The sequence below is a fragment of the Engystomops pustulosus genome, chromosome 10 (genome assembly GCF_040894005.1).
Source record: "Engystomops pustulosus chromosome 10, aEngPut4.maternal, whole genome shotgun sequence".
Taxonomy (NCBI): Eukaryota; Metazoa; Chordata; class Amphibia; order Anura; family Leptodactylidae; genus Engystomops; species Engystomops pustulosus.
The window spans coordinates 73519974-73546759 of record NC_092420.1 but is presented as its reverse complement, the minus strand read 5'-3'; the positions used below and the strand labels follow the sequence as shown (position 1 = coordinate 73546759).

At 44.4% G+C, this 26786-nt stretch overlaps 1 protein-coding gene across 2 annotated transcripts in view; it reads left to right on the top strand.

Moving 5' to 3' along the window:
• The window catches only part of LOC140103990 (uncharacterized), a 53354-nt gene that overhangs the window by 25185 nt on the left and 1383 nt on the right, over window positions 1–26786 (top strand). The window contains exons 9-14 of one of the 2 annotated variants that reach the window (XM_072127310.1): window positions 564–611; window positions 2791–2835; window positions 10259–10303; window positions 15358–15408; window positions 16841–16909; window positions 18280–18327. In XM_072127310.1, coding sequence (XP_071983411.1) covers window positions 564–611; window positions 2791–2835; window positions 10259–10303; window positions 15358–15408; window positions 16841–16909; window positions 18280–18327 — 306 coding nt within the window. The remainder of the gene's footprint in view (window positions 1–563; window positions 612–2790; window positions 2836–10258; window positions 10304–15357; window positions 15409–16840; window positions 16910–18279; window positions 18328–26786) is intronic. The other variant, XM_072127311.1, reaches the window with a different exon arrangement.

Here is a 26786-nt window from a genome sequence, read left to right as displayed (position 1 = left end):
CAGTCAGAGGCATTCAGAAAGAAACAGTCACAGATACAGTTGGAGACAGTCAGTCATAGAAAGAGAGATACACACAGGCATTCCTGCGCTGGATAACTGAGTGACTGTATCTTTATATGCTTTTGTTGTCTAGATTGTCTAGCCTCTTTTTGCTGGAAGGAGGGATTTTCAGCAACACACCAGCAAGGGCACCAAACACACAGACACAACCCTTTACACTCACAGTACTGCCCCAGTAAGCGCTTTGTGCATTGTTTCACAATTTTATTGTCAACCCATTCTATATTGTTCTAGCTAACAGCACAATATACACTTGACTAAAATAAATCCATGACAGTGGGGCAGATTTATCAAGCAGTCTGAAAGTCAGAATATTTCCAGTTGCCCATGGCAACCAATCACAGCTCAGCTTAAATTTCACCAGTGCTCATGAATATTTTAAAGGGGAGCTGTGATTGGTTGCCATGGGCAATTGGAAATATTCTGACTTTCAGACTGCTTGATAAATCTGCCCCAATGACTTTAATAACAGCCATAACTTACTTTTACATCCTTTATTTTAGAGTGATGTCTCTCTAATGCCTCACAAGCTATCGAAGATCATGTGTTCGGTAAAAATATAAACTGCAATGTTAACATTAATATAAAAAAACTGATATAAATAAGTTAAATGTTTTATATTTTGATCATACTTAGCTTATTAAGTTACAAAAGTTGTATTCTACTCCTGCACATTCAGACCCATAAATGTTACTTTGGGGTTCTAGAAAGGTCCAAATTAAGAAGTTGTTTAATACGCCTAATATTCCCAGCAATTAAATGAGGAGTCTAACCATTGTAGGATAGAATCACTGTGATACAAGGAAAGGTACCTTCTTTCTGTTGAAGGGACATATCTGAACTCTGCAGTACATTAACCCCTTCCTTATATTGCCGACATGTGACTACTACTACATCCGGCTTCTGGCATCGGCTCCAGAACGGATATTTTCTCTATATTAGTTTTTCTTCAGTAAAAGTTAAATTACATGAAAAACTATAAAAAATGGATTATATTACCGTAAACATAGTAATTTATACAATAAATATAACATATTATTTTTATGATAAGGAGAACCCTTTCTCCCCAAAATGCAAAAAATATTACACCAGAATTGACAATTTTCATTTCCTCCATACATTCAACAGTTAATAAAATCTCATCAATAATCTGAAGTATTTTTAAGGTGCATCTAATCTTGCAGAAAATAAGCCCTTATATGTCCAAATTGACCAAATGTCCAGATTGTATAGCCATTACAATGTGACAATGCAAACTGCTCTGAATAGTGCAGCTTCCCTTCCATGCCCTGGAGTGTGCCCATACAGCAGTCACCACTACATGTGGGGTATTGTTATACTCGAGAACTTGGGTATCAAACTTCAAAACTGAGAATGTGTACTTTTAAAACCTCATGTACAAACATTTTTTTTATTTTGCCACCTTCTGGCGCTAATAACTTTTTTATACTATGTTGTACAGAGCTGTGGATGGTGTCATTTTTGCATTTTTGTTGATGTTTTAAATGCTGTCATTTCTAGGACTGTGTGATCTTTTCATCACTTTTTAATACATTTTTTACAATTTTTCAAAATGACTTTGGGCGCTATTTTCCATTAGGGCGTTCAATGCAGTGGAAAAACGTTATTATATTTTGATAGGTCTGGCATTTTCAGACAATACCTGGGGCAGATTTACTTACCTGGTCCTGTCGTGATCCGGCGGTGCATTGTCCAGCAAGGATTCGGGTCTGCCGCGATTCACTAAGATCGTGCGCCGGAGTTCCTGCATCGGTCGCTTCTGGGCCGAGGTCCACCGGAGTTCATCTGCTTCTTCCCAGTGCTTGTAAGTGCGTGTCTTGTGACACAATTCTAAATGTTAAATCCTGTGCGTTGTCTAAATCCGTCGGGTTGTCCAACGGCCGGCCCCCTGATTTGTGTCACGTGCAAGCCGGCGCCAATGCACCAAATTCCTATTGCGTGCGCCAAAATCCCAGGGCAATTCGGCACAAAATGGAAATCGTCGGGAAACCCAACGAAAATGCGCTCCGCGGACCCTTAGTAAATGACCCCCACTGTGTTTGTGATTTTTACTGTTTATTGATATTTATAGCACTTCTAGAGAAAGGGGGGTGATTTGAATTTGTTTTTGTATTATAATTTTTTTAACTGTTTTTTTATTTTTACTATTTTTCAGACCCACTAGGGTACTTTAACCTAGGTTGTCTGATCAATACTACCATTTACTGCCATACTACAGTATGGCAGTATTTAGGGATTTTCCTCCTCATTCATTACAATGTGCTAATTGTACATTGTAATGAATAAGTTAAAATTATACAGCCTCGGGTCTTCGGAAGCGGGTCTGTCATAGCAATGGATTGCCACTCCCCTATGACGTCACGGGAAGCGGCGATCTTCAGCAAGATGGTGGCAGCGGGAAAACACCCGCGATCAGTGCTAGCAGCTTACCTGCTTACCGGCTATGGAGAGGGATTAGCCCATACTTTTACGATGCTCAACGGGAAGGGGGTTAACTTCCAAAGTTATAACCACTTAAAGTGACATGTCAGATTTTAAAAAATGGGTGATTTCAAGAAGTTAAAAAGTGGCTTTGGCGGCAAGGGTTTAATGACAAATTTATTTATTTTTTTTTGCAACTTAGGGCTAAATTCAAGAAAATGATTACTTTGTAGACTTTAAAGTTTTATGCAGCTTTATTTATTGTACTGTCTATGTTTTACTTTCTAGATCAATCATGATTTTATAACTTCAGAAGAAGTTGTAGAACTCTCGGTAAGTTTTAATTGTCTTCATTGACTCAACTCTTCAGTGATTACTAGAGATGAGCGAACATACTCGTCTGAGCTTGATGCTCGTTCGAGCATTAGCGTACTCAGAACTGCTCGTTGCTCGGACGAATATTTCGCCAGCTGGAGAAAATTGCATCTCCCGCCGTTTTGATTTTTGGCGGGCCAGAAACTGAGCCAATCACAAGCCAGGAGACTCTGCACTCCACCGAGCATCACGTGGTACAATTACACGTCGATAGCAGTGGTTGGCTGGCCTGATCAGGTGACCCTGGAATAGACTAGCCCCTGCGCATCAGTCTCTGGCTGGATGCCGTTAGGGAGAGAGCTTCTGCTGCTGCAGGGATAGCGTTAGGGTGTTATATTAGCTTACTGTTAGGCAGGAGTGAGTCTACAAGAACCCAACAGCCCTTGTTAGGGCTAGAATATTTTTATTCTTTGCTTGTGGCTGGGCACAACACAAAATCCTGTTGTGTGCTGTCAGTGTAGGTTAGAAACTAGCCATAGCAATCATCATCATCTTCTGTGGTAGCTGTGTGATTTCTTCTGATCGTTTTGTTAAAAAAAAAAAAAAAACACAAAATAAATTTACAGTTTACACTTTAATTTTGAAAATGTTGAACCCGAGGGCTAGGGGTAGGGGTAGAGGGCGTGGGCGTCCAACTACTGCAGGGGTCAGAGGCCGTGGTCCTGGGCTAGGTGAGACACCACCTGCTGATGAGGGAGCAGGGGAACGCCGCAGAGCTACACTCCCTAGGTTCATGTCTCAAGTTACTGGGACTCGTGGTAGAGCACTGCTGAGGACAGAACAGTGCAAACAGGTGATGTCGTGGATTGTAGCCATTTGTCCACCAGTCAGTCTTCCACGCTGTCCACCCATGTCACCGAAATCAGCACTCCTCCAGCCCCTCCACCTCAACCTCCTTCCCCCCAGTCTGCCCCCTCCCAGGAAAGTTTGGCATTTGAACCGGCATACTCTGAGGAACTGTTTTCTGGACCCTTCCCAGAGTCACAAACCACTTGTCTGGTTGCTGCTGAGCTCTTTCCCGATGCCCAGGTTTTCCACCGGTCCCAGTCTGTGGGTCATAATGACATTGTTGACGTAGTGGAAGAAGTCTGTAAAGAGGTGTCGGACGATGAGGAGACACGGTTGTCAGACAGTGGTGAAGTTGTTGTCAGGGCAGGAAGTCCGAGGGGGGAGCAGACTGAGGGATCGGAGGATGATGAGGTGACAGACCCAAGCTGGGTTGATAGGCCGAGACGAGAACAGGTTGGAAGAGGCAGTGGTGGAGCCAGACGGAGAGGCAGGGCCAGAGCTGGTGCATCAGCGCCAAATGTTTCACGTAGTCAAGCTCCCGTGGCGAGGGCTAGATTTTCAGAAGTCTGGAGGTTCTTTAAAGAAACACCGGATGACCGACGGACTGTGGTGTGCAACCTGTGCCACACCAGGATCAGCAGGGGTTCCACCACTACCAGCTTAACTACCACCAGTATGCACAGGCATATGAATGCTAAACACCCCACTCAATGGAACCAAGGCCGTTCACCTCCGGCCGGCCACACCACTGCTCCTTCCACTGTGTCATCTGCTGCCTCTGCTAGTCAGCCCCCTGCCCAGGACCCCGGCCCAAACACCTCCCGTGCGAAAACCACACGTTCGCCGCCACGATCCTCCACAGCATCGACCAATGTCTCCATGCGCAGCGTCCAACTCTCTATACCCCAGACGCTGGAGCGCAAGAGGAAATACAGTGCAACTCACCCACATGCCCAAGCCCTCAACATCCACATCTCCAAATTACTCAGCCTGGAGATGCTGCTCTATAGGCTGGCAGAGACCGATGCCATTCGCAACCTCATGGTGGCGGCCGCCCCTTGGTATTCGGTCCCCAGCCGCCACTTCTTTTCCAGATATGCCGTCCCAGCCCTGCACCAGCACATGTCAGACAACATCATCCGTGCCCTGACCAACGCCGTTCCTGACAAGGTCCACCTGACCACGGTCACGTGGATGAGTGCTGCCGGGCAGGGCCACTATATATCGCTGACGGCACATTGGGTTTACTTGGTGGAGGCTGGGACCGGGTCTGACCCTGTGGCTGGTCATATACTGCCGAGGATTGTGGGGGATACCTCGGTCCAGGTCTCTCAGGCCTACTATGCCTCCTCCTACCCCTCCTCCTCCGAATTACCATCCGTGGGCATGGCGCCATCAGTCGGTAGCTCTAGGTACAGCAGCAGTGCCGTCGCTAAGAGACAGCAGGCGGTGCTCAAACTGCTGAGCCTAGGCGATAAAAGGCACACCGCCCAAGAGCAATTACAGGGCATCACGGCGCAGACTGATCTGTGGCTGGCACCGCTGAACCTGAAGCCAGGCATGGCTGTGTGTGACAACGGCCGTAACCTGGTGGCGGCTCTGCAACTCGGCAGACTGACACATGTGCCATGCCTGGCCCATGTGTTAAATCTGATAGTTCAGCGGTTCCTAAAGACATACCCCAATCTGTCTGATTTGCTCACGAAGGTGCGCCGCATCTGTGCGCATTTCAGGAAGTACAGCCACTCTCAGGGCAGCACAGCGCCGCCTCCAACTGCCCACTCACCGACTGTTGTGCGACATGCCCACGAGGTGGAATTAAACATTAACCATGTTATCCAGAGTTTACCAGCAGCACAGAGCGATTGTAGACTGCCAGATGTCAACTTCCACCAGAACTGGTAGTCAGGTCAGTCAGCTTTCTCAAGTCTACAATGAGGAGTGGACGTGGATGTCTGATATCTGTCAGGTGCTGAGTAACTTTGAGCAGTCAACACAGATGGTCAGTGGCGATGCCGCCAACATCAGCCTCACCATCCCGCTGCTTGGCCTGTTGAAAAACTCCCTGGTCAGCATGAAGTCAGAAGCTTTGCGCTCGTCACAAGAGACGGGGGAAGAAGATTCCCTTGTTGATAGCCAAAGCACCCTCAGGTCTGTTTCTCAGTGCATATCGGAGGAGGTGGAGGAGGATGAGGAGGAAGAGGAGGAGAATGTTGGCGAGACAGAAAAGGGGAGCATTGCTCAGTCCTTCACTGTTCAGCTTGTATGGGCAGAAGAAGAGGAGTTGGAGGAGGAGGAAATGGACAGTCAGGCCAGTGAGGGGAGTGAATTCTTGCACATTGGGACTCTGGCGCACATGGCAGATTTCATGCTAGGCTGCCTATCCCGTGACCCTCACGTTCAAAGAATTTATTCCTGCACCAAATACTGGGTATTCACTCTCCTGGACCCACGGTACAAGCAAAATCTTTCCACTCTCATCCCTGGAGAGTAAAGGATTGTGAGATTGCATGAATACCAGCAGGCCCTGGTGCACAAGCTGAAACAGTATTTCCCTTCTGACAGGGCGTACTTCTGTGGGACAAGTAACGAGGGAGAGTAGGCGAGCAGGCAGCTTGTCCAGCACTGGCAGGTGTATGCTTTACAAGGCCTTTGCCAGTTTTATGTCACCCCAGCAAGACACTGTCACCTGTCCCCAGTCTCGGCAGAGTAGGGCTGATCTTTACAGAAAGATGGTGAGGGAGTACGTAGCTGACCATACCATTGTCCTAAATGATCACACAGCTCCCTACAACTACTGGGTTTCAAAGTTGGACATGTGGCACGAACTGGCGCTGTACGCCTTGGAGGTTCCTGCCTGCCCTGCCGCTAGCGTGTTGTCTGAGCGGGTTTTCAGTGCAGCTGGTGGCATCATCACTGATAAGCGTACACGCCTGTCGACTGACAGCGCTGACAGGCTGATGCTTATCAAGATGAATAAAGCCTGGATTTCTCAGGATTTCCATTCTCCACCAAGTGAAAGAAGCTCAACCTGAATAACCGCCATAACCAAGCCAATTACTTATAAGAACAGTACTACACTTGATCTTATACAAAAGGTTCTTAGAAGTGCTGTTTGTAGCCCCGCCTGCTTTGAAAATTATAATTTTTTCAAAGTAAAACACTTATGGCCCCCAGGCCCCTTTTTGGATGGGGAGGAGCCGAGAGGCAGGGGCTTGGACAGGAGAAAGCTCGCCTGGCAGCGGACCGCCAGCTCCATCCCAAGATACAACTAACATAGTTTTAACTGCAGCACCTTTAATCTACTACTACTCTACTGCCTCCATACATGGTCCCCTTATCAAACGAGCTGTGTCAGGGAGAATTTTCGGGTGTTTCACCAGATACATAATGGAACTCGGCCCATCTGTCGCCGCCATGCTGGAGACCTGAAGTTGCAATCATAGCAGCGCAATATGGATGCCCCATACTGTCGCTCTTAATCATGGAACCATTTCTGAAAAAACAATTAAAAATAGAAGCACTATGCTATTCTATTATTCCTAGGTGAAATATTCAAATGACCCCGCCTGCTTTGAAAATTATAATTTTTTCAAAGTAAACGCTTCTGGCCCCCAGGCCCATTTTGGATGGGGAGGAGCCGAGAGACAGGGGCTCTGACAGGTGTAAGCTTACCTGGCAACGGACCGCCAGCTCCATCCCAAGATTAGGCAGCCTCAGAGGCATCCATGCATACTGCCCCTGCTGTTTCCTGTCCATTTCGCCTCCACGATCCTCCATAGCGTCCACCAATGTCTCCATGCGCAACTTTCAACTGTCTATACCCCAGACGCTGGAGCACGAGAGGAAATAGAGCACATCATCCCCTTATCAAACGAGCTGTGTCAGGCAGAATTTTCAAGTGTTTCACCAGATACATAATGGAACTCGGCGCATCTGTCGCCGCCATGCTGAAGACCTGAAGTTTTAATCATAGCAGCGCAATATGGATGCCCCGTACTGTCGCTCTTAATCATGGAAGTCGTCTCCATGGCTGCCTCCACATGTCGTCCCCTTAGCAAACGAGCTGTGTCAGGCTCCTTGTTCGGGTGTTTCACCACATACGTTATGGAACTTGGTCACTATGTCGCCACCATGCTGTGTTATCGACTAAATATACCGTCAACCTTTTGTTCACATAGGAAATCATTTCAGCGCTTCTTGCTCACCTCCTTTGGTTCCTCTCTGCCGCCTTAAGCAGGCAAAATACTGATATATACAGTGCTACACGTTATCCTCGCTAAAAGAAATTTTTTAAATTGGATTGAATCCATTTGGGGTATGTCGCCATGCCACTCTCCAGCCTGCCGCTGCTGCCGCTGCTGCTGCCTCTGCATGCTGTCTTCTATAGTGTCAGGGTCAATTATTGGATGTTTTAGATGCTATCTAGCCTCATTCGGTCACTCTGTCATCACCATACTGTTGCCCATAATTTTGGCATAATGGTGCAATTAAGCAGCCTCAGAGGCATCCATGCAAGCTGCCCCTGCTGTTTCCTGTTCATTTCCGTGGTGTTTCCATCATTTTCTGAGGTTCCCAGGTGTTTGGCCAAGCTTCCCTGTGCAGACCCTTGGTCCCCTTTAAAAATGCTCGAGTCTCCCATTGACTTCAATGGGGCTCGTTATTCGAGACGAGCACTCGAGTATCGGGAAAAGTTTGTCTTGAATAACGAGCACCCGAGCATTTTAGCGCTCGCTCATCTCTAGTGATTACGTATCCTGTGAAATAATTCTATACACCAGCATTTTATCAGCTATGCTTCACAACTATATAATCAATAAGACTGATCTTACAGATGATAAAATGTATCTAAGGCCCCATTCACATGACTGTATTTGCTGTCAGATTAAGGCCCTCATAAAGGTCTTTGGCAGCCAGTCACAGTGCGGTGAGCTGAGAGTGTCTCACGGCCAGGTGTATCCACTTTCCATGGAAAGCCCTCACTCCCCATCCCTTCACTATCCGGCACTGTGCTCTGGCCAGGGATCCAGTCCAAGTGATCACATAGCCACGTGAAAGAAGTTGCCTGTTTACACACTTGGAAATACTCTTACAATAGAGACAATTTCCATTTAATTATGATACTAAAATGAAGCCTCCCCATTTCTCATTTGAGAGCAGCAGTGGGGGAGGCCAAGAAATTTTGGGTAGCAAATCTCCTATCTCTCTTTCAGATATCTTTCAGATGTTGTTCAAATTCACTGTGGTAGGTGGACATTAATCTATATATATATATATATATATATATATATATATATATATATATATATATATTAAAACAATTCAGCTGCACCAGTTAAGAAAAAAATCGGGTTCTCAACCTTCAGGTTTGTTAAATCCTTTCGCATATAAAAATCAAAAAATGATGGCACTCCAAGTTCTGGAATAAAAGAATTCCTTTTTCATAGAACTTGGAGTGCCACCATTTTTTGATATATACTTTCATCCAAAGTATAAATGAAGAAAAAATGGCAGCACTCCGAGATTGAATGTGATCAAAAAAGTACATTTTTGATCACATTCAATCTCGGAGTGCTGCCATTTTTTCTTTATATATATATATATATATATATATATATATATATATATATATATATATATATATATTATATATATATATATATACAAACTTTCGTTTATAAATATACATATATACACACTTTCATCAAAAAAGGAAGGGGTTCAGTCAGCACATTCACAGTAAAAAAAAAATATTCTCTGTTTATAGCATTTCAAAACCAATCCATAGGCAAAACATGGAAGAACAAACAAAGAGATAGCAAAGAAAGAAGATCAGAAATGATAGGAGAGAAGTCTTCAGCCTAGCAGACAGATCTGCCTTGACAACAGAGAAGAAATACTGATACTAAGGGGAACTTTGCATCCTGTTTATTTAAAAATTAAGCAGAATTTCTTAATGAAGACTATAAGAATAATGTTTAACATCCCCACACACAATAGTAAAAATCTTCTCAAACAACAGTGTGTACCTTGCAAAATTGCAAACAAGATTTAAATAAGTTAAAGGGAACCTCTTTTTCTGTTGAAGTGATATATCTTAACTCTGCAGTATATTAAAGATACATTTTTTTACAACTGTAATAATAATCTTTAATTATATAGTGCCACCATATTCCATAGCGCTTTACAAATCATAAATAAGCGCTAAATTCTAGAAAAATGCGTACCGTATTTTTCGGACTATAAGGTGGACCAAAAATCCTTTGATTTTCTCAGAAAGCAAAGTCCAGTGCGCCTTATATATGAACCATACTTACAGACAACAGCTGCCTTGAACTGTGCACAGGTCTGCCCCTTGCTGGTCATACATCCTTATAATCAGGTGCACTTATAATCTGGTGTGCCTTATATATGAACCTAGATGTTTTAGCAGGCATTTATTGATGGTGCGCCTTATAATCCAGTGCGCCTTATAGTCTGAAAAATACGTACTTTGTAAAATCCACAATTTTTTGCAGGTATATTTTTTGTAATTGTCCATGGTCCAATATGAGTGTGGCATGGGCCGTACTATCTATGTTTTATTTTCTAGAAACAACGAGATTCAATAACTTCAACACAAATGGTAGAACTCTCGGTAAGTTTTAAGAGTTTTCAATTATTCAATTCTTCAGTGATAACACATCATGTGAAATAATCCTTTACACCAGCATTTTATCAACTATGCTTCAAAGCTTTATGGTCTGATCTTACAGATGATGAAATATATCTAAGGCCCCGTTCATATGACTGTATGGGTCCCGTTATCCGGCTGCACAATTTGCATAATAAAGATCACATAAAGGTCTTTGGCACCCAGTCATAGTGTGGCGAGTTAGCACTGTCTCGTGGCACAGTGACTGAGCGAGGCATCCAGACTTTCAAGGGAGAGCACTCACTCCCCCTCCCCTCCTTTCACTACTTGGCGGTGTGCTCTGCCGGGGGTTCAGTCTGGGTGAGCACACAGTTCTATATACTATAATAGAGTTATCATTGACATGATGGCATCACACAGTTGCTGCAGATTTGTCGGCTGCACATCCATGATGCGAATCTCCCGTTCCACCACTTCCCAAAGATGCTCTATTGGATTGAGATCTGGTGACTGTGGAGGCCTTTTGAGTACAGTGAACTCATTGTCATGTTCAAGAAACCAGTCTGAGATGATTCCAGCTTTATGACATGGCGCATTATCCTGCTGAAAGTAGCCATCAGATGTTGGGTACATTGTGGTCATAAAGGGATGGACATGGTCAGCAACAATACTCAGGTAGGCTGTGGCGTTGCAACGATGCTCAATTGGTACCAAGGGGCCCAAAGAGTGCCAAGAAAATATTCCCCACACCATGACACCACCACCACCAGCCTGAACCGTTGATACAAGGCAGGATGGATCCATGCTTTCATGTTGTTGACGCCAAATTCTGACCCTACCATCCAAATGTCGCAGCAGAAATCGAGACTCATCAGACCAGGCAACGTTTTTCCAATCTTCTACTGTCCAATTTCGATGAGCTTGTGCAAATTGTAGCCTCAGTTTCCTGTTCTTAGCTGAAAGTAGAGTGGCACCCAGTGTGGTCTTCTGCTGCTGTAGCCCATCTGCCTCAAAGTTCGACATACTGTGCATTCAGAGATGCTCTTCTGCCTACCTTGGTTGTAACGGGTGGCGATTTGAGTCACTGTTGCCTTTCTATCAGCTCGAACCAGTCTGCCCATTCTCCTCTGACCTCTGGCATCAACAAGGCATTTCCGCCCACAGAACTGCCGCTCACTGGATGTTTTTTCTTTTTCGGACCATTCTCTGTAAACCCTAGAGATGGTTGTGCGTGAAAATCTCAGTAGATCAGCAGTTTCTGAAATACTCAGACCAGCCCTTCTGGCACCAACAACCATGCCACGTTCAAAGGCACTCAAATCACCTTTCCTCCCCATACTGATGCTCGGTTTGAACTGCAGGAGATTGTCTTGACCATGTCTATATGCCTAAATGCACTGAGTTGCCGCCATGTGATTGGCTTATTAGAAATTAAGTGTTAACGAGCAGTTGGACAGGTGTACCTAATAAAGTGGCCGGTGAGTGTATATACATATTATATATATATATATATATATATATATATATATATACCTACAAATATATTATATATATGCAACCTTTATAAAAAGGAAGGGGGTGATCAGGCACATTCACAGGTGCAGTTAAGAATAATCCTTATTTAATTATAGCATTCAAAACCCATCCACGATCTAAAACATGTGACTAGTGATGAGCGAGTATACTCGTCCGAGCTTGATGCTCGGTCGAGTATTAGCATACTCGGACCGGCTCGTTGCTCGGACGAGTATTTGCCCTGCTCGATAACGAGCATTTAATTAAAAAAAAAAAAGTGAAGAACAGTAAAAAGATACAATTAAAACATTTAATTTAATTGTTTAATTGAAGAAAACAGTGAAAGAACACAGTGCAGAACAGATTGCAGATGTTCGGGAACATCTGCAATCTGTTCCGGAGACACGCGTGCAGAACGGTGTTCTCCGCAATAGTATTTGAAGAACAATATGTGTGAAGAACACATTACAGATGTTTGGCAACATCTGCAAGTTGTTCTCTACACATATTGTTCTTCAAATACTATTGCGGAGAACACCGTTCTGCACGGGTGTCTCTGGAGCAGATAGCAGATGTCCCGGAGACACGCGTGCTGAACGGTGTTCTCCGCAATAGTATTTGAAGAACAATATGTGTGAAGAACAACTTGCAGATGTTTCCGAACATCTGCAATCTGTTCTGCACTGTGTTCTTTCACTGTGCTCGTTCAGTTTATAATTTTACTGAAAAATGCTCGGGTCTCCCATTGATTTCAATGGGGCTCGTTACTCGAAACGAGCACTCGAGCATCTGGAAATGTTCGGCTCGAGTAACGAGCACCCGAGCATTTTAGTGCTCGCTCATCTCTACATGTGACTAAAACATCAGGATAGCAGAGAGGAAAGCAGAGATGATAGGGGAGAAGTCTTTAGCCTACCTGACAGCTCTGCCTTGACAACAGAAGTATATAAGAAAAATGTTTATAACAACCACACACAAAAAATTCAAAATGTTCTCAAACAACAGTGTGCACTTTGCAGAGTGCAAACAATGGACCATGTGCCATTGTTTATGGCAATTTGGATATCGGCACTTGCCTCACTGATATCCATTAAAAAATTACCTACAGCATCACAAATGGCCAGTAATGGGATCTGCTCTATAATTTGTGGCACGGTTAGTCAGCACCTGAACAGTACATAGAGACGTGTTGCATGCATCATGCCTCAATGCACTGTAAACAGGTACGCTTCAAGTCTTGGTGTGGCGTGAATTTACCAGATTTAATTTTTGCATTTTTTGCATTTAATTTTGCATCATTACACTCTCTGGAGTGCATCATGTTCTCCTAGCTCCTATGCCACGCTAGTTATATCTGGCAGCTCCTGATGTATAAAGCAGGCAGCTACGAATTACGCTACAACATTCACCCGTTCAGAATAGGCGCCATATATGGCTAGTGTACAGGTGCAGGATAGAGAGGCCCCGTGCAGTCCCTCATCAGCCGCTCCATGCCCACTTTCCATGGAGGCGACATAAATTGATGAATTACCGCACTTCCCAGCTGTGTGCTAGGAAATTTTTATTTCAGGGCTTGTAAGACAGATAACTGACATACAAGCCCTCATAAATGTTTTTTGATGAAAATACATCTTAATACAGCATCTTCAATATACCCAAAGAAATTAAATAGGAGCATGAAAGATATGGATAGCAGTACTTGTTGGCCCAGAACTATTTTAATGGATGCCGATTTTCTGTCTGACTTTGCACTGAAAAGAATGCATTTATTTTCATGGACTTGAGGCACATTTCTTTCAAGTTGCATTAATAAGTGTGGAGCACGGTCCGACTGCACTAAAATGCCCCTTTATGTGCAGAATTTTGTGGCGCAGTGTACTTTAGTGCAGCTGTGCCACAAACCTGGTGCAGACACTTTATAAATACATGTGCAAGCAGTTTTCACATTCTTTTTAGTGTAGAGTCAGAAAGAAAAATACCACATCCAAGGGCAAACAGATAGGCAAATAGGTCTGGCATTGAGGGCTGGGTTCCGTCAACACACTCTGCAATAAAGCCTCGATTGGTGGACATTGCATCTTCCTACTGCATCTCTGGCACTCAGTCACAGTGATCTTGTGGTTCTTCTTTACCTCTCTCACCACAATTGCTTAGTTTGGCTGGATGGCCAAGTCGAATAAGAGTTGTGGTTTTCCCAAACTATGTGTCCGCAGGAACCGCGAGTGCTGCAGAAATGTTTTTGCTACAATTCTGTCTCTAAGTTCCTTGGGCGGTTCCTTAGACCTCATGATTTTCATGTCCTCTGACATGCAGTGTGAGCTTCACATTTGTAAAGCACCGACACCTCTTTCTTAATCCAGTTAAAAAGCAATACTTTAATCATGAAGTACAAATAAAAGTAATAGTTTTCTTACTTTGCTTCAGTCCTTATGAAGAATATGTTACATTCTTTTAGCGTTCCACGCTGCAGAAGGGCATGAGTTCACCGAGGCAATATCAACCTTCACAATGTTTCAGAGGCTCAGCCTCCTTCCCTGAAAAATATATGGAGCTCACCACCAAAGGGCGAATTACTAACAAGGGGGTGAAAATTGGCAGTTACTAAAAAGGAGCTCTTACTTAAGGGGCACTTAGAATAATGACAAAAAAAGGCAGTAACTATAAAAAGGGTACACGTATCAATAAAGGGGACACTAAGGTGTGATCACACGTTCCGCTAGCACGGGGGGGGGGAGAGATAATTGTACCAGTTTTTGTTGTAAATTTTAAAATGGAATCACGTTTATATTTTACAAATTGCATTATGTACAATTTATTAAGAAATATTGTGTGACAAACATTTAGCAAAACAAATGTATTATGGTTCTTCTTTGTTTGAGATTAGGTTACACGTAATTCTAGTTTTACTTGTCTGGAACTGTAGGTTTTAAAAAATCTCATTAACCCCTTCGTGTTACAGCCTTGTATTGTTACTTTTTTTGCTCCCCACCTTCAAAAAATATATCACTTTTTCAATTTTCAATGTACAGAGCTGTATGAGGGCATATTTTCCACATACCAAATTCTACTTTTAAATGTAGAAGTAGTACTGTGTACTAGGAAGCTGGAAAAAATTTAAAATGTGGTGAACTTGGCGGAAAAATGCATTTACGTCACTTTCTTGTCTTGTACATTGCTTCCACATTGAGGACTGTGCGACCTTTTGATCACTTTTTGTTACATTTTTTTATGTGATGTAAAATGGTATAAAAGTGCAATTTATATTTGGATGCTATTTTCCGTAATAGGGTTCACCGCCAAGAAGAATTGCTTTCATATTTTGATTGAATGCTAAAATGGATCTCTAATTATTCACTTTATGTTCTAGAATCTCAGCTGGAATAAACAGCAAATGTCATTATAATAAAAGAAAAGGGCAAATATCCTAATTTTAATATTTCTAGGTGTCCACTTGCCTACTATTATTGTCAAAGGTTGCTTCTACCGCTAGTAAGATAAGAAGGTATATTGCAAGTTTTATTATTTTCTTTATTTCTCAATAGAAAAACGCTGGTTGCTTTGGAAATAATGTAGTTAACACTGAAGATACAATGGTAAGCATGGCCACATTGAGTGTTGATGCTGCCCTAGCCACTCACAGTGCTTACGCCCCCTATTGGCTGCTGTCATGTTAATCTCTCTGTCCATACCCCACAGCTACAGAGGGCAAAATGTGTGATCACATGTAGAATTTTTTTTAAGTAGAAGCATATGAAGTGTGTGACATTGTTAGTTATCAAAATTAATATTAAGAGGCTCAACATATTCTACTTAATAAATCCATGTTCGCATTTGGTGCTGAGTATTAGCCAATGCATTTGCATTGTAAACACATTGTTATATACAGCCTCCCCTCACCAGTTATACTATATGTAGCCTCCCCTTACCAGTTATACTATATGCAGCCTCCCCTCCCCAGTTATACACAGCTCCCCTCGCAAGCTATGTTATATACAGCCTCCTCTTTCCAATTCTATTATATACAGCCTCCCCTCCCCAGTTATATTATATACAGCTTCCAATAGCAGATCCTCATATTGACTGAATGGGTGACCGCCCAGGGCCTTTGGCTCCCTGGGTCCCATGGGAGCTCAAACCTCTCTGTGGCGCAGATTAACCCGTTATATGAGCACAGCGCCTCTGACAGAGAACACACCACAACACCAGCTGCCCCTGTATGAGTAACTTATGCCTCTCTGAAGCTTTGGTTACTGTCTGTGGTGCAGGCATGGGCCGGCAGCATTAACTCACTACTTCCGACCCATGCCTGCAACAGAGAGTGACCAAAGATTCATCTGTTGCAGAGTGCAGGGCTGTCATTCGGGGGAGGGGGGATACATCATTGTCAGATGTGGGATCCAGGTAGCTGCTTCTCCCAGTGCCTTAAAGCTGTTGTAAGAACTAGTGATGTGTTGGTCACGAATGAGCCGGCTCTAAGTGCAGATCTTTCACAAAAACAAAGGAACTTGCCTACCTGCAGTGAGCCAATGGCTCACTCAACCTCAACCCTAACCCCATCATAAATGCTATAAATACTATATAAAATGCTGTGAATTTTCTGTTTTATGCATAGCATCATGTCTAATGAAGAGAACTAGTATTCTCGAAAGCTCACCAGTTAGCTCAGTTAGCCTCAAATAGGTATCGCCTGAATTCTTCACTCTTCTTTTCCTAACCCCATCAGTCATTCAAAAACTATGAGTGGCATATGAAATGAAAACTGACCTGGGGCTTAGCCTTCACAGCAGATTCTGTAAAAAAATACACACTGACAAAAAAGTCCTTGGGATCCCTTTTTCTTTAGTTGAGCTGTGGGCTTGATTTATACAAACTTTAACAAGCAGAAAACAGAATCCTCAAGCTATCCCAAACAGTCCCATCTAAACATATAGACATACCGGGAAGGTTTCTTTATCTAGATAGTTATATATTAAAGTTATATTAAAATATTATCATTAACACATTTACATAACAAATGTATTACAGGAAAAGCTAACAAAAGAAGTTGGTCCAAGTCTAAAACTCTTAGCAGACAAGTTCCTTGATGAATTTAAGGTAAATTATTTTTACATTTTATAATCTTCTAGTCTAATAAGAAAATATTAGAACACCCTTTTATTTAAATGATGTCAAATGTTGTCAAATGATGTGAAATCCTGTTTAGTATCACAAATGTACAACATTTTGTAATGTAAATTGCAGCTGCGCAGCTTCATCTGAGAGGCCGGAGCTACTGCGCATGCACAATACTCCTGGATCTCCAGCACGCTAATCGCTGAAGGCAGGAGGGTAGGAAGGATCAAAAAAGGCTACTCGGCGTAGAATAGCTGTAGCTCCTGCTCTACGGGGCAGATACTCCATGCCCCTGTAGCCTCTTAAGAAAATTAGCATATATCTTAGATAAAAGTTTTTTGGGGAAAAGGATCTGGGGCACAAAAAGTTTTAATAAAAAATGATTAAACTAGAATACATTACACGCACACAACCATTTTATGGCAAACGCTGCACTATTTTTCATGCAAAATTTCTGCACTGAAGGGGGCGATCTGGTGCTCTGTCGGACCTCATGCAAAGTCCAACAGGAATTTGTCGCACGCCCCATGTTAAAGGTGCACCAAAAAAAGTGGTGCAGCTTGTCGGAGCAGTGCATGGAGAACCAGATTCATGAAGAACATGCGCCAGAAATCTGGACTCTTGCGCCCTCTCCATATAGTACACTTTGTACAGTTTTAAGTTAAGTTGACCATAAGTTATTTATTTAATACTTTCTTTGTGCTGCAAAAATCAAAAACGTTTCATTTTCATTGGGATTCACCTTACAATAATGCACTTTGAAAGGTTACATTTATATTAAACGCATGGATTTGTAGGTGAGGTGCTCTGTATCTTCAGCATGTCTTACTTAAAGGGGTTGTCCAGAGGACAAAAAATCTTCCTTCCAAAATCAGCGCTACACCTGGCCATGGCTTGTGCTGGTATTGTAGCTCAGCTGCATAGAAATGAATGGAGTTGCAATACCACACACCACCCAATCATCAGGAGGGGACCTGAGTTTTGAGGAAAGCAGTCGTGTTTTTCAACCTCTCGTGTACCCCTTAACTTCTTAATGACCGCCATTTTTTTGCCGGATTTGTTGGCGGTCATTAAGGGTATTTCTTCTGATGCAGCATCTTTCTACGGTACCACATCAGAAGTTTGTAGGACATGGGGTCCGGCTGATCCTAGTTCTAATCCTCTGTTAAAATACAGGCGTAAAGTCAATAATACATTTCTCCCAAACTTATTTATTGTATATGTTGTTTAGGAAGTGACAATCTCTCAGATCTCACTTATTCAGGAAAATATTAAAATAATATTTATAGAGTAATTTAACTCTGCCTGCAAAAAAAGCCATAAAAAAACACTAAAACATTCTTTTACTACAGGAATTGTTTAAACCAGGTGGTACTTTAAGTGATACGCTATGTAAAGTGGTAAGTATGCATCTATGCTTGTCCTTTAATATACAGATAGATAGATGATAGATAGATAGATAGATAGATAGATAGATAGATGGGGAAATTCAAGGCAGCTCTGTGTCAGAACCAGTTCGGTTGGTACAAAAATCCACAGGTTGCTGTCAAAATTATTTTTAACCCCTTAATGCCAAAGCCACTTTTCACCTTCCTGACACGGCCCATTTTTTCAAATCTGCCCTATGTCACTATAAGTGGTTGTAACTTTGGAACGCTTTAACATATCCAAGCGTTTTTGAAATTGTTTTCTTGTGAAACTTTGTTCTTCATGTTAGTTGAAAAATGTTGGTGGTATGTTGTATACATTTATTTATGAGAAAATCAGATATTTGGTGAAAATGTGGAAAAAAAATGTAATAACTAACATTCACCGAATGTCTACTTTATGTTGACATGTTTTTTATGCATACTCTTATTTTTGTAGGATGTTATGGGGCTTTGAACTTTAGGTGCAATTTTTCACATTTTCATGAATGCAAAATCCTGCTATTGAGGGACCTGCTGATTTCAAGTACCTTTGAGAAGCCTACATAAAAGTAAAACCCCATAAATGACTCCATTATAGAAACTACACTCCTCAATGTACTTAAAACCACTTTTATGAAGTTTGATAGCCCTTTCATTGTTTTACAGGGGTTTAAAACAAAATAGGATGCAATCTTGAAATTAAAGTATTTTTGGCTAAAAGAATGTGTTTTTCATAAAATGTACACATTCTCAGTAGAGATGAGCGAGTATACTCGTCCGAGCTTGATGCTCGTTCGAGTATTAAGGTGCTCGAAACGGCTCGTTGCTCGGACGAGTATTTCCCCTGCTCGAGATCGAGCATTTAATTAAAAAAACACAGTGAAGAACAATGAAGAATAGAATAAAAACAGTGAACACAGTGAACACAGGATCATTTAAGTGAAAAACACAGTGAAAAACACAGTGAAGAATAGATTACAGATGTTCGGCACATCTGCTTACTTGTCGGGAGATACGCGCGGAACGGTGCGAACAAAATAGTATGTGAAGAACAATATATATGTGTGAAGAACACATTGCAGAACACGGTGAGCAGCACAGAGACAACGAGCAGCAGCACAGAGACACCGGGGAGCAGCACAGAGACACCGGGGAGCAGCACAGAGACACCGGGGAGCAGCAGCACGGAGACATGGGGCAGCGGCAGCACGGAGACATGGGGCAGCGGCAGCATGGAGACATCAGGCAGCGGCACGGAGCGGCACGGAGACATCGGGGCACAGAGACATCGGGGCACGGAGACATCGGGGAGCGGCGGGGAGCCGCACGGAGACATCGTTGCACGGAGACATCGGGGAGCGGCACGGAGAAATCGGGGCACGGAGACATCGGGGCACGGAGACATCGGGGCACGGAGACATCGGGGCACGGAGACAGCGGGGCACGGAGACAGCGGGGCACGGAGACAGCGGGGCACGGAGACATCGGGGCACGGAGAGAGCGGGGCACGGAGAGAGCGGGGCACGGAGAGAGCGGGGCACGGAGACATCGGGGAGCGGCGGGGAGCCGCACGGAGACATCGTTGCACGGAGACATCGGGGAGCGGCACGGAGCGGCACGGAGACATCAGGGCACGGAGACATCGAGGCACGGAGACATCGGGGCACGGAGACAGCGGGGCACGGAGACAGCAGGGCACAGAGACAGCGGGGCAAGGAGACAGCGGGGCACGGAGACAGCGTATCTCCCGACAAGTAAGCAGATGTGCCGAACATCTGCAATCTATTCTTCACTGTGTTTTTCACTTAAATGATCCTATTCTTCACTGTTCTTCACATCTGCTAACTTGTTGGGAGATAATATACGCGCGGAACAGTGAAGAATAGATTGCAGATGTTTGCATACATCTGCTAACTTATCAGAAGACATTCTTTTTCAATTAATTAACACATTTTATTCCCGAACCATGGTCCCTTTGAAAAATGCTCGAGTCTCCCATTGACTTCAATGGGGCTCGTTATTCGAGACGAGCACTCGAGCATCTGGAAAAGTTCGTCTCGAATAACGAGCACTCGAGCATTTTAGTGCTCGCTCATCTCTAATTCTCAGTGGATAAAATATCCAAAACACTGCACAAAGTTTAATACCCAGTCTCTCCACATTATAATAATACCCCATATGTGGTGGTGACTGCTGTATGGGCACACGCCAGGGCATTGAAGGGAAGCTGCGCCATTCAGATTATGCATTATGACTTTGTAATGGTTATACAATCTTTATTTTTTGACAATTTGGACATATGAGCTTATTTTCTTTACAACGACCTAATTTTAGGGGGTCATTAGCTTATTGAGATTTTATTAACTCTTGAAAGTATGGAGGAAAAGAAAATTTTGGTTTCCTTTCTTTTTTTATTTTTTGGTGGTTGTACACTTAAATACTATATTATCTTTATCTTATAGATCACTACGATTACGGTGATATCTCATTTATATCATTTTAGATATATTTTTCCAATTTTACTGGAAAAAAAACTAATATAAAGAAAATCTTTTTGAAGATATAATTTTAATATTTTTTTGGTTGATAGAGCTGGTTTAGGGCTTATTTTTTATGTCTTTATGTCTTGAGCTGTCCTTTTTAGTGGTACTATTTTGGTGCACATAACATTTTTTGATCACTTTTTGGAGCTTTTTTGTGAAGGGATTTTATGAAAAATGTACATTTTTTGGCGAGTTTTTATTTTGTTTTTATGGCGTTCACAAAGCGGGTCCAATAATGTTTCTGAGTTGTTGTACAGATTGTTATGGAGGCTGCGATACCAAACATGTGCAGGTTTTTGGTAATTTTGTGTTTTTTTTTTACTTTATTAGATGTGTATAGGGAATGTTTTTGTTCAGGGGACTTTTACATTAATTAATTATTTTTATTACAAAAATTTTATTAAGTGTTTTAAAGTTTTTTTTTTAAATTTGTTAACAGGTTGGCTATAGAGTGATGCTGTGTGTATATGATTTATACATTGTATGTTAGGGTTGCGAAACACAGAAGCCAGGGGATAGAGCTTGCCCCAACCTCTGTTCCTTCCTATAGCCCCCCCACGCTAAACCGTGGGGCGACTACTTGAAGATTCCAAATACACTAGATAAGTGCGGGAAGGGGACAACACGAACAGACTGACAAACATAAAATACAAAAGAGTAGTAAACAAGAGCGTACAACAATTCAGGCAACAGAGCAAGTCAAACCAACAGCAAAGAGCAAGCAAAGAAAGGGATTTCAAACACTGGCTCAGGTGACTAGTAGAGATGAGCGAACATACTCGTCCGAGCTTGCTGCTCGTTTGAGCATTAGCATACTCGCAACCGCTCGAGAAAATAGGAATCTCGGTGCGTTTAGATTTTTGGCGGCCAGAAACAGAGCCAATCACAAGCCAGGAGACTCTGCACTCCACCCAGCATGACGTGGTACCCTTACACGTCGATAGCAGTGGTTGGCTGGCCTGATCAGGTGACCATGGAATATACTAGCCCCTGCCCGCGCTGCTCGGCTCATTCTCTGTCTGGAGGCCGTTAGGGAGAGAGCTGCTGCTGCTCAGGGAAAGCGTTAGGGTGTTCTAGTAGAATAGTGTTAGACAGGAGTGATTCTACAAGAACCCAACAGCCCTTCTTAGGGCTACAATAGCGTTATATATTTTTTAAAATTATTTGCTTGTGGCTGGGCTTGCTGGCACTAGTAGTGCAGATAGTACCATATTGTGACGAATTTGCAGGGAGACTTGCGAACATCCTATTTAGCTCTTAGTGACACACATGTCCATCTCAAACACCTAAGTGGGACAATTTATTAGGGGTTTGATTGAATTAGGCACAGTCTGCCGATTTTTTTTTTTTCAAAACTGAAAGTCACAGGCACAGCACAAAATCCTGTTGTGTGCTGTCAGTGTAGGTTAGAAACTAGCCATAGCAATCATCATCTTCTGTGGTTGCTGTGTGATTTCTTCTACACGTTTTGTTCTATAAAAAAAATGAAAAAACACAAAAAAACAAAAAAAATTTACAGTTTATATTTCTGTTTTGTCTATATAATAGACTTTAATTTTGAAAATGTTGAACGTCCAACTACTGCAGGGGTCAGAGGCCGTGGTCCTGGGCGGGGTGAGACACCACCTGCTGATGAGGGAGCAGGGGAACGCCGCAGAGCTACACTCCCAAGCTTCATGTCTCAAGTTACTGGGACTCGTGGTAGAGCACTGTTGAGGCCAGAACAGTGCGAACAGGTGATGTCGTGGATTGCGGACAATGCTTCAAGCCATTTGTCCACCAGTCAGTCTTCCACGCAGTCCATCCATGTTACCCAAGTGAGCACTCCTCCCGCTCCTCCACCTCAACCTTTTTCCCCCCAGTCTGCCCCCTCCCAGGAAAATTTGGCATTTGAACCGGCATACTCTGAGGAACTGTTTTCTGGACCCTTCCCAGAGTCACAAACCACTTGTCCAGTTGCTGCTAAGCTCTTTCCCGATGCCCAGGTTTTCCACCGGTCCCAGTCTGTGGGTCATGATGACCTTCTTGACGTAGTGGAAGAAGTGTGTAAAGAGGTGTCGGACGATGAGGAGACACGGTTGTCAGACAGTGGTGAAGTTGTTGTCAGGGCAGGAAGTCCGAGGGGGGAGCAGACTGAGGGATCGGAGGATGATGAAGTGACAGACCCAAGCTGGGTTGATAGGCCGGGTGAACATAGTGCTTGTGAGATGGAGGCGAGTCATATACGAGAATAGGTTGGAAGAGGCAGTGGTGGGGCCAGACGGAGAGGCAGGGCCAGGGCTGGTGCATAAGTGCCAAATGTTTCACGTAGTGAAGCTTCCGTGGCAAGGGCTAGATTTTCTGAAGTCTGGAGGTTCTTTAAAGAAACACCAGATGACTGACGGACTGTGGTGTGCAACCTGTGCCACACCAGGATCAGCAGGGGTTCCACCACCACTAGCTTAACCACCACCAGTATGTGCAGGCATATGAATGCTAAACACCCCACTCAATGGAACCAAGGCCGTTCCCCTCCGGCCGGGTCCACCACTGCTCCTTCCCCTGTGTCATTTGCTGCCTCTGCTAGTCAGCCCCCTGACCAAGACCCCGGCACAAACACCTCCCATGCAAAAACCACACCTTCGACTACACGATCCTCCACAGCGTCCACCAATGTCTCCATGCGCAGCGTCAAGCTCTCTATACCACAGAGGCTGGAGCGCAAGAGAAAATACAGTGCAACCCACCCACACGCCCAAGACCTCACATCCACATCTCCAAATTACTGAGCCTGGAGATGCTGCCCTATAGGCTGGTAGAGACCGAGGCCTTTCGCAACCTCATGGCGGCGGTCGCCCCTCAGTATTCGGTCCCCAGCCGCCACTACTTTTCCTGATGTGCCCTCCCAGCCCTGCACCAGCATGTGTCAGACAACATCATCCGTGCCCTGACCAACGCCGTTTCTGACAAGGTCTACCTGACCACGGACACATGGACGAGTGCTTCCGGTCAGGGCCACTCTATATTGCTGACGGCACATTGGGTTAACTTGATGGAGGCTGGGACCGAGTCTGACCCAGGGGCTGCTCATATACTGCCGACACTGAGGATTGCGGGGCCTACCTCGGTCCAGGTCTCTCAGGCCTACTATGCCTACTCCTCCCACCCCTCCTCCTCCTCCGAATTACCATCCGTGGGCATGGCGCCATCAGTCGGTAGCTCTAGGCAAAGCAGCAGTGCCGTTGCTAAGCGACAGCAGGCGGTGCTCAAACTGCTGAGCCTAGGCGATAAAAGGCACACCACCCAAGAGCTATTACAGGGCATCATGGCTGGCACCGCTGAACCTGAAGCCAGGCATGGTTGTGTGTGACAACGGCCGTAACCTGGTGGCGTCTCTCCAGCTCTGCAGACTGACACATGTGCCATGCCTGGCCCATGTGTTAAATTTCATAGTTCAGCGGTTCCTCAAGACATACCCCAATCTGTCTGATTTGCTCACGAAGGTGCGCCGCATCTGTGCGCATTTCAGGAAATTCAGCACAGATGCTGCCACTCTCAGGGCAGCGCAGCGCCACCTCCAATTGCCCACTCACGGACTGTTGTGCGACGTGCCCACGAGGTGGAATTCAACAGTAACCATGTTATCCAGAGTTTACCAGCAGAGCTATTGTAGACTGCCAGATGTCAACTTCCACCAGAACTGGTAGTCAGGTCAGTCAGCTTCCTCAAGTCTACAATGAGGAGTGGACACGGATGTCTGATATCTGTCAGGTGCTGAATAACTTTGAGGAGTCAACACAGATGGTCAGTGGCGATGCCGCCATCATCAGCCTCACCATCCCGCTGCTTGGCCTGTTGATAAACTCTCAGGTCAGCATGAAGTCGGAAGCTTTGCGCTCGTCACAAGAAACGGGGGAAGAAGATTCCCTTGTTGATAGCCAAAGCACCCTTAGGTCTGTTTCTCAGCGCATATCGGAGGAGGTGGAGGAGGATGAGGAGGAAGAGGAGGAGAATGTTGGCGAGACACAAGAGGGGAGCATTGCTCAGTCCTTCACTGTTCAGCGTGTATGGGCAGAAGAAGAGAAGTTGGAGGAGGAGATGGAAATGGAGAGTCAGGCCAGTGAGGGGAGTGAATTCTTGCGAGTTGGGACTCTGGCGCATATGGCAGATTTCATGCTAAGCTGCCTATCCCGTGACCCTCGCGTTCAAAGAATTTATTCCAGCACCGATTACTGGGTTTTCACTCTCCTGGACCCACGGTACAAGCAAAATCTTTCCACTCTCATCCCTGTAGAGGAAAGGAGTGTGAGAGTGCATGAATACCAGCAGGCCCTGGTGCACAAGCTGAAACATTGGGGGTCATTTTCTAAGGGCACGATTCGCGTTTTCCCGATGTGTTACCCGAATATTTCCAATTTGCGCCGATTTTTCCTGAATTGCCCGGGATTTTGGCGCACGCGATCCGATTGTGGCGCATCGACGCCGGCATGCACGACGGATTCAGAAAAACCACCGCATTAAAAAAAAAAAAAAGTGTTGCGGGACACGCGATTACCTGCGAATCCACCGCAGAGAACGCGCTTCTGGATCGCGAATGGACCGGGTAAGTAAATGTGCCACAGTATTTCCCTTCTGACAGCGCTAGCGACAGAGGGCGTACTTCTGCGGGACAAGTAGTGAGGGAGAGTAGGCGAGCTGGCAGCTTGTCCAGCACTGGCAGGGGTACGCTTTACAAGGCCTTTGCCAGTTTTATGTCACCACAGCAAGACACTGTCACCTGTCCCCAGTCTCGGCAGAGTAGGGCTGATCTTTACAGAAAGATGGTGAGGGAGTACGTAGCTGACCATACCATCGTCCTAAATGATCACACAGCTCCCTACAACTAATGGGTTTCAAAGCTGGACACGTGGCCCGAACTGGCACTGTACGCCTTGGAGGTTCTTGCCTGCCCTGCCACTAGCGTGTTGTCAGAGCGGGTTTTCAGTGCAGCTAATGGCATCCACTCCGATAAGCGTACACGCCTGTCGACTGACAGCGCTGACAGGCTGACGCTTATCAAGATGAATAAAGCCTGGATTTCTCAGGATTTGCATTCTCCACCAGGTAAGAGCAGCTCAACCTGAATAATGTATGCACTCCTCCTCCTTATTCTCCTCCTCTTTGTACACTAAAGCAGATAAAGCAGAGGAAACTAGATATTTTTTGCCAGGGCCAACTGGCTCTAGCTATAGTACTCTATGTATTTAATTTTTCTGGAGGGCCACCTACCCGGTCCTCTGGTTTGAAAACTTTTTTGGACTGCCACATACAGGCACTCATTTTTCAGGTGTTTCACCAGATACGTTATGGAACTTGGTCACTATGTCGCCACCATGCTGTGTTATCGACTAAATATACCGTCAACCTTTTGTTCACAGAGGAAATCATTTCAGCGCTTCTTGCTCACCTCCTTTGGTTCCTCTCTGCCGCCTTAACCAGGCAAAATACTGATACATACAAAAAGGAATTTTTTTAATTGGTTTGAAGCCAAGTCCATTTGAGTCCATTTGGGGTATGTCGCCATGCCACTCTCTAGCCTGCTGCTGCTGCCGCTGCCTCTGCATGCTGTCCCCTATAGTGTCAGGGTCAATTATTGGATGTTTTAGATGCTCTCTAGCCTCATATAGTCACTCTGTCATGGCCATGCTGTTTCCCATAATTTTGGCATAATGGTACGATTAAGCAGCCTCAGAGGCATCCATGCATGCTGCCCTGCTGTTTCCTGTCCATTTCCGTGGTGTTTCCATCATTTTCTGAGGTTTCCATGTGTTTGGCCAAGCTTCCCTGTGCAGAGCCTTGGTCCACTTGAAAAATGCTCGAGTCTCCCATTGACTTCAATGGGGCTTGTTATTCGAAACGAGCACTCGAGAATCGGAAAAATTTCGACCC